The 14,641-nt window shown below is 48.7% G+C and overlaps 1 protein-coding gene across 4 annotated transcripts in view; it reads left to right on the top strand.

Annotated features, from left to right (window-relative positions):
• stxbp4 (syntaxin binding protein 4) overlaps nt 1-14,641 on the top strand; it is a 346,204-nt gene that overhangs the window by 216,238 nt on the left and 115,325 nt on the right. For all 4 annotated transcript variants that reach the window (XM_072483831.1, XM_072483829.1, XM_072483830.1 and 1 more), the window contains 2 exons: nt 3,462-3,551; nt 4,893-4,958. In XM_072483831.1, the coding sequence (XP_072339932.1) occupies nt 3,462-3,551; nt 4,893-4,958 (156 nt within the window). The remainder of the gene's footprint in view (nt 1-3,461; nt 3,552-4,892; nt 4,959-14,641) is intronic.

Here is a 14,641-nt window from a genome sequence, read left to right as displayed (position 1 = left end):
CATTACTACACAAGGCCCTGTACACCTCACCAGGCCTCTCTCCTTCAACATTACTACACTAGGCCCTAACACCTCACCAGGTCCCCCTCCTTCAACATTACTACACTAGGCCCTGTACACCTCACTGGGCCTCTCTCCTTCAACATTACTACACTAGATTCGATACACCTCACCAGGCCTCTCTCCTTCAACATTACTACACTAGGCCCTGTACACCTCACCAGGCCTCTCTCCTTCAACATTACTACACTAGATCCGATACACCTCACCAGGCCTCTCTCCTTCAACATTACTACACTAGGCCATAACACCTCACCAGGCCTCTCTCCTTCAACATTACTACACTAGGCCCGGTACACCTCACCAGGTCCCCCTCCTTCAACATTACTACACAAGGCCCTGTACACCTCACCAGGCCTCTCTCCTTCAACATTACTACACAAGGCCCTGTACACCTCACCAGGCCTCTCTCCTTCAACATTACTACACAAGGCCCTGTACACCTCACCAGGCCTCTCTCCTTCAACATTACTACACTAGGCCCGGTACACCGCACCAGGCCTCCCTCCTTCAACATTACTACACTAGGCCCTGTACACCTCACCAGGTCCTCCTCCTTCAACATTACTACACTAGGCCCGGTACACCTCACCAGGCCTCCCTCCTTCAACATTACTACACTAGGCCCGGTACACCTCACCAGGTCCCCCTCCTTCAACATTACTACACAAGGCCCTGTACACCTCACCAGGCCTCTCTCCTTCAACATTACTACACTAGGCCCTAACACCTCACCAGGTCCCCCTCCTTCAACATTACTACACTAGGCCCTGTACACCTCACTGGGCCTCTCTCCTTCAACATTACTACACTAGATTCGATACACCTCACCAGGCCTCTCTCCTTCAACATTACTACACTAGGCCCTGTACACCTCACCAGGCCTCTCTCCTTCAACATTACTACACTAGATCCGATACACCTCACCAGGCCTCTCTCCTTCAACATTACTACACTAGGCCATAACACCTCACCAGGCCTCTCTCCTTCAACATTACTACACTAGGCCCTAACACCTCACCAGGCCTCTCTCCTTCAACATTACTACACTAGGCCCTAACACCTCACCAGGCCTCTCTCCTTCAACATTATTACACGAGGCTCTAACACCTCACCAGGCCTCTCTCCTTCAACATTACTACACTAGGCCCAAACACCTCACCAGGCCTCTCTCCTTCAACATTACTACACTAGGCCCTAACACCTCACCGGGCCTCTCTCCTTCAACATTATTACACGAGGCTCTAACACCTCACCAGGTCCTCCTCCTTCAACATTACTACACTAGGCCCTAACACCTCACCAGGCCTCTTTCCTTCAACATTATTACACAAGGCTCTAACACCTCACCAGGTCCTCCTCCTTCAACATTATTACACTAGGCCCGATACACCTCACCAGGAATGGAAATCTAAGTACACATGTTATTCCCTCAAAAATCTCCAATAAGTTGTTTAAAAATGATTTTCCTCCCACAAAACCATGTTTTTTAAAATAAATTTAGAGTACCCAATTCAATTTTTTTCCAATTAAGGGGCAATTTAACGTGGCCAATCCACCTACCCTGCACATCTTTTGGGTTGTGGGGGCGAAACCCACGCAAACATGGTGAGAATGTGTAAATTCCACACGGACAGTGACCCAGAGCCGGTGTCGAACCCGGGTCCTCGGCGCTGTGAGGCAGCAGTGCTAACCACTGCACCACCGTGCTGCCCTGACAAACCACATTGACTCTGCTTGATTATCCAAGTTCCCTGCTATAGTTTTTATAATGAGAACTTCTAACATTTTCCCTATGACAGATGTCAAGCTAACTGCCCTATAGTTTCCCACTTTCTGTCTCCCCTTTTTGAATAATGGAGTTACATTTGCTTTCTTCCAATCAAATGCAACCTTCCCCTAATCTAGGAAATTTTTAAAAATTAAAACCAATGCATCAACTATCTCACTGGACACCTCTTTTAAGACCCTAGGATAAAGTCCATCAGGACCTGGGCACTTGTCAGCGCACAGCTCCAACAATTAGCACCATTTCTCTGGTGGCTGTAGTTTTTGTGAGCTGTTCCCTCACTTCCATTTCCTGGTTTGTAGCAGCTTCTGGGATGTTACTTGTATCCTCTATAATGAAGACTGAACAAAATATCTGTTCAATTCATTTGCCATCTTGTTTTTCATTATCAATTCTTCAGACTCACTTCCAAAAGGACCGACACTCACTTTGTTAACTTGTTTCATTTCTCTCGTACTCTAATTTTCCCCTCCGTATAAATCTTTTCGTGATGCTTTGTTGTCCCTTAAAGTGTGTCCAATCTTCTGACCTTCCACCTATCTTTGCACAATTCTATGCTTTTTCTTTAAGTTTGATACTATCTTTAACCTTTCTAGCTAATCGCTCCTTGGAATGTATCTATTCTGTGTATTCTGGAATATCCCTTTAAATGTTTACCACTACAACATCTCTATCGACCTATCTCTTAACCTAATTTGGCGATTCACTTCAGCCAACTCTGCTTTATACCCTTATAATTGCCCTTATTTTAGTTTAAAATCATAGACTCAGACCCACTCCTCTCTCCCTCAAACTGAGTGTAAAATTCAATCATATTACGCTCGCTGCTACCTCGGGGCACCTTCATTGTGAGATCATCAATTACTCCAATATCATTGCACAAACCGAGTATAGCCTGCACTCTGGTTGGCTCCAGAACGTGCTGTTCGAAGAAACTATCCCGAAATTATGCAGCAAACTCCTCATCTTGGCTACCTTTGCCCACCTTTTCCAATCTGTGATAACCCTCATGAGGACCACGGGGAGTCGCTCATCGATCTCCCTGTGGGGCTCGTGGAATACAGGTTCCCGTGGTAATGGGCGGTGGCCCCCCCATAGCAGGGACTCATCACTGAGCCTGTTAAATACCATCCCAGATCCGGACCGGGTGTTCTGTTAGTTCTGGGCTGGGGTACCTGTATTGTACACTGCGGGTGCAGCTTTAGTTTTGAGTTCAGAATAAATCTGTTTAAACCTTCATGTCTCCTGGATCACTACACTGGCGACGAGGAGCAAGGAGAGCAGGATTCTGGAAAGCCCTGCATTTAAAAAAAACTCCGGTAAGGAGTGGCCAGCTGTTCATCCCAATAGGAATTAGTTTGAGATGCCACAATACCATTCCGAAAGGCACCGCTTGGGTGGGGTTACTGGGTTACGGGGATAGGGTGGAGGCATGGGCTTGAGCAGGATGCTCTTTCCAAGGGCCGGTGCGGATACGATGGCCTCCTTCTGCACTGTAAATTCTAGGATTCTATGATAAGCAAGCTGAAGAGAGGCCCAAGGAGCAGACTGGAAAGACCATGGGCCCACCCCCCCCACGCTATTGAGACTGAATACCTTCTGAATTTTGCAGACGGCATCGCCCAGTTCAGTGGATAAGGAAGATTTGGAAAGAATTACCCGGGAGAGGAACGAGGCATTGAAAGAGTTGAAGAAAGCGAAGGTGAGGGAAGGTTACTGCAGCTCGGAATAATGATCATGTCCTCCAACGAGAAAGGACAAAACTCATGTTTAAAAAGTCGCTCATGTTTAAAAAGTCGCAAATCGTGAATTGTGATTAATTTGAATAACCTCGGGGGCGGTACGTGGCACAGTGGTTAGCACTGCTGCCTCACACCGTTGAGGACCCGGGTTTGAATTGCAGCCCTGGGTCACTGTCCGTGTGGAGTTTGCACATTCTCCCCGTGTCTGCGTGGGTTTCGCCCCCACAACCCAAAAATGTGCAGGGTAGGTGGATTGGCCACGCTAAATTGCCCCTTAATTGGAAAAAATGAATTGGGTACTCTAAATTTATTTTTTTAAATTTAATAACCTAGTTTTTATTTTAAACGTGGCCATTGGCATTGGTTAATTGGATGATACAATGCAGAAGGAAGCCATTCAGTCCATCAAGTCAATGCTCCTTAGTGGAGCTCTGACGTTAGTAGTATTCCCCTGCTCTTTCTCCATGGCCTTGTGAATTCTTCCTGTATTTGAGCTATTTCCTTTCAAAAAATTCTATTAATCTGCTTCTCCCGCCCTTCCAGACAGAACCTTCCGGAGCAGCTCACTGCATCCAACATATTTCCTCTTGTCATCTCCGATTGTTTTGCCAATGGTAATTTTGTGACCTCTGGCCACTGGCCCATCTGTCACAGGGGTTGGTTTCTCCAGATTTATCCTATCAAAACCATTTTGAACATCGCTATCAAATCTCAACCATTGCAACTCCAAGCAGGACGACCCCAGTCTTTCCACAGAACTGAAGTCCCTCACCCCCATTCGCATTCCAGTGAATTCCCCCTGCATCGTCCCTGAACACCTTGACATCCTTCCGAAAGGTTAACCAGATCTGAACATAATGGTCCAGTGACCTCCTAACCAATGTCCGATAAATGTTAGCATAAATTATACACCCCAGTCCAGGTCATTTATATATATCAAGAAGAGCAATGATTCTAATACTGACCTCTGGGGAACACTGATGTAAACTCCCCTCCCATCTGAAAAATAGTTGCTCACCTTCTCCTTTCTCTCCCTGAACCAATTTTGTCATGGGCGTGATTCTCCCCCAAAATTTCTAAGTTCATATTTGGTGGGTTTTTCAGGGAGTTTCCCGCTGGCTCTGCAGGACCCCTCCGTATTGAGTGCCAATCAGTCACCTAACTGGGAAGTGACGAGCCTGTCCCGGGGGGCACTGGAGCATGAGGAGAATGTTGAAAAAGTCACCGGTAAATGGATGAAATGAAAGATGGAGTTTTTCTAATCTTTCACCGATTAATCTGTTGCCTTGCATTTTGCTCAGGACAGATTGTCAGAATCCGAGAGAAGCAGGAAGCAACTGAGCGATGAGCTGCAGAAAGTCAAACAGGTGAGGATTTACATCCCCTCTCCATACAGAAGCTGCTGCAGGATTGTCTGCAAGGTGGCCTGGGGGGACACAGTTTGCATTGTCCCACTAGCTCACACCTATCCAGGTCAAACGTTTAGTAAATGGCTGGGGGTCTCTCTTTCTGCACTCACTTGTCCCTGTTTTTCAGCCCGTTCACTTTGACCTGTTTTTACTCCAGTGTAATTCTGGGGAGCGGGGGTTAAATTTTCATTGCTAACTTAACAGTAATACAGGAGAGAGAAGGCCTTGGGACCATGGTGTCTCAAAGCCTATCATATCTGTCCTGGCTCTTTGAAATAACAATCTCATTAGTTCCATCCCCTCTTTCCCCATAATCTTGCACATTTCAAGTATAGATTTAGTATTTTGCTATGTGAGAATTTATCCGTATTAAATTACAATTTGTCCCAATTCGGTCTATTGCCCGGAAAAATAATCTCGCAAAAATCCTGTTGTGGTGCATTGTCAAAGGTATTACAAATGGATACTCCAGACACCATTCTATATAGTTTAATATTATTAAGCAATAAAGATTGACAGAGCCAGCATGGCTCCCGGATAGATTGGGGTGGGGGGAGGAGGCTAACTGGTGCAAAGAGGTTAGAGTAAGAGGTCGTGCTAGGATGCAGGGTGTGGTAGGGCGTGTGCAGTGCACATTTTCTCAGCGTGTTTCAGTGAGCGAGAGGGAACCTGGGTCCTCCTGTGGATATGCCTCGAAATTGCTGGAATGTGAGTCGGGTACTGCAGCATTGTTTAGAAAGAGGCAATAATGCTTCAATAGCGACTCATCCTGTCAAATCATCTTGGGCACTTCCAAAGGAAGACTGACAGATTTGAGCTGCTTGTTCCTGATGTGCAGTAGCAATACCACAGCGTACTCAGCCACGTGCATATTATACATTAGTGTAAAAAAACACGGAGCTCCCATTGCTTTTAGTATCACGCAGGAAAAGATACGTTGGGTTGTTTGAAAAAAAGAAAGAAAAAAAAAGAAAAGAAAGATGGGTAGCACAGTGGTTAGCACTGTTGCTTCACAGCGGCAGGGTCCCGGGTTCGATTCCCGGCTTGGGTCACTGTCTGTGTGGAGTCTGCAAGTTCTCGCTGTCTCTCCGTGGGTTTCCTCCGGGTGCTCCAGTTTCTCCCCACAAGTCACGAAAGATGTGCTATTAGGTCATTTGGACATTCTGGATTCTGCCTCTGTGTACCCGAACAGGCGCCGGAGGGTGGCGACTAGGGGATTTTCACAGTAACTTCATTGCAGTGTTAATGTAAGCCTACTTGTGACAATAAAGATTATTATTATTATGACTTGCATTTCTGTACCACCCTTCCTGACCTCGGGGTGTGCCAAAGTATCTTACAGCCAAGGAAGTAATTCTGAAGTGTAATCGTCCCCGTATTGTAGGAAACACAGCCGGCAGTTAGTGCAGAGCAAGCTCCCACAAACAGCAAGATGAGCATGATGGAGTAATCTGTTGTTTGGTGATGTTAGTTGAGGAATAAATACAGGTCAGGATGCGAGGGAGAAGCCCTGTGAGAGAGGATGGGCTTTATCCTGCACAAACAATAGCCTTCGATGGGCCGGGCACACTTTCTGCAGGGGAGGGTAGGCTGGTCCCAGAATTGGACGGAATCTGTGAGGCGAGCAGCCCATTTAACCCAACTAGCCGATATTTAGCCCCCCCCTCCCCCCCACTCTGCATATCACCCTAACAGCATATCGATTACTCTACTGAATAACTAGACTATTAAAGTATGAAATAATAATAATAATTTTTTATTGTCACACGTAGGCTTCAATGAAGTTACTGTGAAAATCCCCTAGTCGCCACATTCCGGCTCCTGTTCGGGTACACAGAGGGAGAATTCAGAATTCTCAGCTGGTACGGGAATTGAACCCACTCTGCTGGCCTTATTCTGCATTACAAGCCAGCTGTGTAGTCCACTGAGCTAAACCAGCGAAATGGATTGATATTTGCGTTGAGATAATTCAGGGGGATGCGTGAGGCAAAACGCACTAACCATTGTGCTAAAAAGAGCACATGCTGTTGGATCTATCGGGGTATGATCGTACCAAGTATTCAGACTTGACGGTGGGGGCGAAGTTGGGAAGGTTACCGTTTGTTTAAAGGAATGCATCAGATTTTAAAATTCCGAATCAATTCAATACTGCTCGAAAACAGCATAATTCTCTTGTAGTGATTGTTTTGGATTTTTGAAAATGGCAACATAGGTGGTCAGGCTTATCCTGACTGAAATACTCTGCAATGCGAGGCTTGTGCTCCGTCACCCTGAATGTACTAACTCTAAACCACCCCACTCTTCCCCAGGTAGCTCTCTTCCTGGCTTCTTTCAACATTTCATATCAAATGTACTTACAATGCGATTGTCAGTTTTATTCCTGCCCAAACCTGCACATTCCACACTCTATAACTTTGCATAATTCAGGCAGAGTGAAGCCAGCAGCCTGGGTTCAATTCCCGTACCGGCTGAGGTTATCAGGAAGGCCCCGTCTTCTCAACCTTGCCCCTCGCCTGAGGTGTGGTGACCCTCAGGTTAAACCAGTCAGCTCGCCCCCTCAATGGGGAAAGCTGCGACTATGATGACTATGATGATATAACACACTCTCACATATACAATATCCTGTATATAACACACTCTCACATATACAATATCCTGTATATAACACACTCTCACATATACAATATCCTGTATATAACACACTCTCACATATACAATATCCTGTATATAACACACTCTCACATATACAATATCCTGTATATAACACACTCTCACATATACAATATCCTGTATATAACACACTCTCACATATACAATATCCTGTATATAACACACTCTCACATATACAATATCCTGTATATAACACACTCTCACATATACAATATCCCGTATATAACACACTCTCACATATACAATATCCTGTATATAACACACTCTCACATATACAATATCCTGTATATAACACACTCTCACATATACAATATCCTGTATATAACACACTCTCACATATACAATATCCTGTATATAACACACTCTCACATATACAATATCCTGTATATAACACACTCTCACATATACAATATCCTGTATATAACACACTCTCACATATACAATATCCTGTATATAACACACTCTCACATATACAATATCCTGTATATAACACACTCTCACATATACAATATCCCGTATATAACACACTCTCACATATACAATATCCTGTATATAACACACTCTCACATATACAATATCCCGTATATAACACACTCTCACATATACAATATCCTGTATATAACACACTCTCACATATACAATATCCTGTATATAACACACTCTCACATATACAATATCCTGTATATAACACACTCTCACATATACAATATCCCGTATATAACACACTCTCACATATACAATATCCTGTATATAACACACTCTCACATATACAATATCCTGTATATAACACACTCTCACATATACAATATCCTGTATATAACACACTCTCACATATACAATATCCTGTATATAACACACTCTCACATATACAATATCCCATATATAACACACTCTCACATATACAATATCCTGTATATAACACACTCTCACATATACAATATCCTGTATATAACACACTCTCACATATACAATATCCCATATATAACACACTCTCACATATACAATATCCTGTATATAACACACTCTCACATATACAATATCCTGTATATAACACACTCTCACATATACAATATCCCATATATAACACACTCTCACATATACAATATCCCGTATATAACACACTCTCACATATACAATATCCTGTATATAACATGATCTCATTTGTATATTACCCTATACATAACCCACTCACCTAAATATATTGTATACAAACCCACACTCTCATCTATACAATATCCTGGATATAACACTCCCACCTATACAATATCCTATATGTAACACACTCTCACCCATACAATATCCTTGATATAACACACTCCCACCTATACAATATCCTATATGTAACACACAATATCCTATATGTAACACACGAAGGAGGTTGAGGGGCGACCTGATAGAGGTATACAAAATTATGAGGGGCATAGACAGAGTGGATAGTCAGAGGCTTTTCCCCAGGGTAGAGGGGTCAATTACTAGGGGGCATAGGTTTAAGGTGAGAGGGGCAAAGTTTAGAGTAGATGTACGAGGCAAGTTTTTTACGCAGAGGGTAGTGGGTGCCTGGAACTCACTACCGGAGGAGGTAGTGGAGGCAGGGACGATAGGGACATTTAAGGGGCATCTTGACAAATATATGAATAGGATGGGAATAGAAGGATACGGACCCAGGAAGTGTAGAAGATTGTAGTTTAGTCGGGCAGTATGGTCGGCACGGGCTTGGAGGGCCGAAGGGCCTGTTCCTGTGCTGTACATTTCTTTGTTCTTTGTTCTTTGTATACAGCATCCTATACATAACACGCTCTCACCTATACACTATACGCACCTATAAAATGTGCACAAGATACACTGCAGTAACTCACCAAGGTTCCTTAGACAGCACCTTCCAAACCCACGACCACTACCATCTAGAAGGACAAGAGCAGCAGATACCTGGGAACCCCACCACCTGGAGGTTTCCCTCCGAGTCACTCACCACCCCGACTTGGAAATATATTGGCCGTTCCTTCGCTGTCGCTGGGGCAAAATCTAACGGCACAGTGGGCGTACCTACGCCTCAGGTACTGCAGCGGTTCAAGAAGGCAGCTCACCACCTTCTGAAGGGCAACGCGGGATGAGCAATAAATGCTGGTCTAACCAGCGAAGCCCACATCCCGTAAATGAATTTTTAAAAAATACTGTCCAGTAACTGACAGTGACCTGTAGCATGGTGGGTTATTTTAAAGGACGAGGTATTCTGGAGACCTGGGCGAATGATCCAGAGGCGTGTTCAAATCACACCACAGCAACTGGGGAATTTAAATTCAACTAAAGAAAGAAATCTGGAATAAACAGAAGTATCAGTTATGGGTTATCATTAAAAACTAATCCAACTCTCTAATATCCTTCAGGTAGAGTGCCGCCCTTTTCTGTTCTGGTTAACTGGTCACTCCAGACCCACAGCAATGTGGTCGAATGTTAACTGTCTCTGAAATGGTCAAGCAAGCCACTCAGTTAAGGGCAATTAGGGTTGGGCAATAAATATTGATCTTGCCAGCAACACTCACATCCCCTGAATGAATAAATAAATGCAATGTGAAATGTAATACAGTGCGTGATCCTGAATGTAGCAAGTGTGGTAACTCAGGCCAACGTGTACGTTACCCTGTAACTGCCTTTTATTCATTCATAGGGCATGAGTGTTACTCATCCCTAATTACCCTTGAGAAGGTGGTGGTGGTGAGTCACCTTCTTGAACAAAACTGAGTGTCTCGTTCGGCCATTCCAGGGGGCAGTTAAGAGTCAATCACATTGCTGTGGGTCTGGAGTCACATGGCGGCCAGACCGGGTAAGGACGGCATTACCGAATTTAAATTGCCCCAGCTGCCGAGGTGCGATTTGAACTCGTGTCTGCTGATTATTAATTCAGCCCTCTGGAGTGTCAGATCACTCCCTTAACCACTAGGCCACTGTTCCCTGTGCAGAGTTATCTATAACACAGTCCAAGCATGATCTTGTAGATGGTCCAAACTATGTTCACGAAATGCAGGAAAGCTTGTCTTGCATAGAGTTCATTGTGTCCGTTGGTGTTCAATCTCTGTGTCGTGTGTGCAGTACATGGGAATTCTCTGCTTTCAGGGTCAGTTGCTTCGCTGCAAGAGAATGTTCTCAAGCATAAAACATCCCTGTTGTTGGCATAGTAAACAGGCAGAACTGAATCCCTGCGGGGACAAAGCAGTTTTTCTCATGTCCGCATAACTGAAGCATGTGAATTGATAGTAAGACGAAGCAGATGTGAACTGGGGCTGGGGAAGCTCCGTATTAAAGAACTCCAACCCACAAGGCATTGTTTAGAAATAATTATAGCCCAAAAAGGAAATCTAGAAACCTAGGTGTTATTGTTACTGATTGCCAACGGGAGGAGGAGATTTTTATTGTACTCCAGCCGGCCTTTAATACGTCAGGAATGTCAAATGGAATTTCCTCTCATTGGAATAGCAGCGAGCGTGCGAAGCGGCTCCCTGTTGTACAGTCTTCAGTTCCCGGTCTCTCGCAGTACGCCTCAGCACGTTCCGGAGTCCTTTCTGTGAGGAGCACTGCCCTTTCCTGCCGCACTGTCACTTCCGAGCGGTAACAGGGCAGTTACTGCCCAGAGACTGAGAGTGAGCAGAGAAAGAGGCCATTCAACCAAAACCTGACGTCCGTCCAACTTCCATCGACATAACTTCCTTCTCCCTCCCTCTGGTGATTTTCACATTCTCACCACTCTCTGGCGCAGGCAATTTCTCCTCAATTCCCTCTTGGATCCCTGGTGGCTGTCATATATTTAGGATCTAGTTTCAATGTAACAAGCAGAAATAACTTCCTCCTCCATCGGTTTAAACATCTCTCAGCTTTCTCATTTCCAGAGGAAAGTGCTTTGCCCACCTCAGTGGTTCGTTCCTGACCATTATTGAGCCCGGGCCCCATTGCTCGTTGCACAGGAGACCTGAAGATGATTCGGATTAAGCAGTTCACAATTATCAAGAGTTTCAAACCAGCAGAAATACACAGTCAGAGCGGGATTCTCCGACCGCGTCCGGCCGGTGACCGGTGATTCCTGCCCCAATGGACTTCTCGGTTGTCCATGGCTCGCCCGTCCTTGCAGCAGGCGGGGTGGGAGAGTCCAGCCCAGAGGCTGCTTTCTGGAATTAGGAGCGGGATTCTCCGATATCGGCGCGAAGTCCGCCGACCGGCGCCAAAAACGGTGCGAATCAGTCTGGCATCGCGCCGCCCCAAAGGTGTGGAAGTCTCCATATCTTGAGGGGCCGAGCCCTCACCTTGAGGGGCTAGGCTCGCGCCGGACTGATTTCCGCACCGCCAGCTGGCGGTAAAGACCTTTGGTGACCCGCCAGCTGGCGCGAAACTGACTTTGCCGGGCAGCGCATGCGCGGGAGCGTCAGCGGCCGCTCACGGCATCCCCGCGCTGCGCAGTGGAGGGGGTCACTTCCGCCACCGCCATGGTGGAGACCATGGCGAAGGCGGAAGGAAAAGAGTGCCCCCACGGCACAGGCCCACCCGCGGATCGGTGGGCCCCGATCGCGGGCCAGGCCACCATGAGGGCGCCCTCCCCCCCGGGGCCAGATCGCCCCGCGCCCCCCCCCCAGGACCCCGGAGCCCGCCCGCGCCGCCGTGTCCGCCATCCCAAAGGTGGTTCAATCCACGCCGGTTGGCAAGGGTTGACAGCGACGGGTCTTCGGCCCATCGCGGACCGGAGAATCGCCGGGGGGGGGGGGGGCCGCCGCCAACCGGCGCGGCGTGATTCCCGCCGAATATCCGGTGCCGGAGAATTCGGCAACCGGCGCGGGCGGGATACGCGCCAGCCCCCGGCGATTCTCCGACCCGGCGGGAGGTCAGATAATCCCGCCATAGAAGCCAGGTTAGATCCCTGTACATGTCAATAATGCTCAAATAATGTGTCTTGTGACCAATATTTATCCCTCAATCAACATCACTAAAACAGATTATCTAATCATTAGCACATTGCTGTTTGTGGGATCTCGCTGGCGTCTCCCATTCGCTCCCGGCGTCTCCCAACGGCTCCCGGCGTCTCCCATCCTTCCCGGCGTCTCCCATCGACTCCCGGCGTCTCCCATCCTTACCGGCTTCTCCCAACGGCTCCCGGCTTCTCCCAACGGCTCCCGGCTTCTCCCAACGGCTCCCGGCGTCTCCCATTCGCTCCCGGCTTCTCCCAACGACTCCCGGCTTCTCCCATCCTTCCCGGCTTCTCCCATTCGCTCCCGGCTTCTCCCAACGGCTCCCGGCTTCTCCCAACGGCTCCCGGCGTCTCCCATTCGCTCCCGGCTTCTCCCAACGACTCCCAGCTTCTCCCAACGGCTCCCGGCTTCTCCCATTCGCTCCCGGCGCCTCCCGTTCGCTCCCGGCTTCTCCCATTCGCACCCGGCTTCTCCCATCGACTCCCGACTTCTCCCATCGATTCCCGGCTTCTCCCATTCGCTCCCGGCTTCTCCCATTGACTCCCGGCTTCTCCCATTCGCTCCCGGCTTCTCCCATTCGCTCCCGGCCTCTCCTAGCGACTCCCGGCTTCTCCCAACGGCTCCCGGCTTCCCCCATCGACTCCCGACTTCTCCCATCGATTCCCGGCTTCTCCATTCGCTCCCGGCTTCTCCCATTCGCTCCCGGCTTCTCCCATTGACTCCCGGCTTCTCCCATTCGCTCCCGGCTTCTCCCATCGACTCCCGGCTTCTCCCAACGACTCCCGGTGTCTCCCAACGGCTCCCGGCTTCTCCCATCGACTCCCGGCTTCTCCCATTCGCTCCCGGCTTCTCCCATTGACCCCCAGCTTCTCCCAACGGCGCCCGGCTTCTCCCATTCGCTCCCGGCTTCTCCCATTCGCTCCCGGCTTCTCCCATCGACTCCCGGCATCTCCCATCGACTCCCGGCTTCTCCCATTCGCTCCCGGCTTCTCCCATCGACTCCCGGCTTCTCCCATTCGCTGTCGGCTTCTCCCATCGACTCCCAGCTTCTCCCATCGACTCCCGGCTTCTCCCATCGACTCCCGGCTTCTCCCATTCGCTCCCGGCTTCTCCCAACGGCTCCCGGATTCTCCCATTCGCTCCCGGCTTCTCCCATCGACTCCCGACTTCTCCCATCGACTCCCGGCGTCTCCCATTCGCTCCCGGCTTCTCCCATCGACTCCCGACTTCTCCCATCGACTCCCGGCTTCTCCCATCGAATCCCGGCTTCCCCCATTCACTCCCGGCTTCTCCCATTCACTCCCGGCTTCTCCCAATGGCTCCCGGCGTCTCCCATTCGCTCCCGGCTTCTCCCATCGACTCCCGACTTCTCCCAACGGCTCCCGGCTTCCCCCATTCACTCCCGGCTTCTCCCATTCACTCCCGGCTTCTCCCAATGACTCCCGGCTTCTCCCATCCTTCCTGACTTCTCCCATTCGCTCCCGGCTTCTCCCAACGGCTCCCGGCTTCTCCCATTCGCTTCCGGCTTCTCCCATCGACTCCCGACTTCTCCCATCGATTCCCGGCTTCTCCCAATCACTCCCGGCTTCTCCCATTCACTCCCGGCTTCTCCCAACGACTCCCGGCTTCTCCCATCCTTCCCGACTTCTCCCATTAGTTCCCGGCTTCTCCCATCGACTCCCGACTTCTCCCATTCGCTCCCGGCTTCTCCCATTGACTCCCGGCTTCTCCCACTTGCTCCCGGCTTCTCCCATTCGCTCCCGGCCTCTCCTAGCGACTCCCGGCTTCTCCCAACGGCTCCCGGCTTCTCCCATCGACTCCCGACTTCTCCCATCGATTCCCGGCTTCTCCCATTCGCTCCCGGCTTCTCCCATTGACTCCCGGCTTCTCCCATCGACTCCCGGCTTCTCCCAACGACTCCCGGCTTCTCCCATCGACTCCCAACTTCTCCCATCGATTCCCAGCTTCTCCCATTCGCTCCCGGCTTCTCCCATTCGCTCCCGGCTTCTCCCATCGACTCCC

The sequence above is a fragment of the Scyliorhinus torazame genome, chromosome 18, assembly GCF_047496885.1.
Source record: "Scyliorhinus torazame isolate Kashiwa2021f chromosome 18, sScyTor2.1, whole genome shotgun sequence".
Taxonomy (NCBI): domain Eukaryota; kingdom Metazoa; phylum Chordata; class Chondrichthyes; order Carcharhiniformes; family Scyliorhinidae; genus Scyliorhinus; species Scyliorhinus torazame.
Note: the sequence above shows the minus strand (reverse complement) of the source record. Positions and strands in the feature narration are given on the sequence as shown.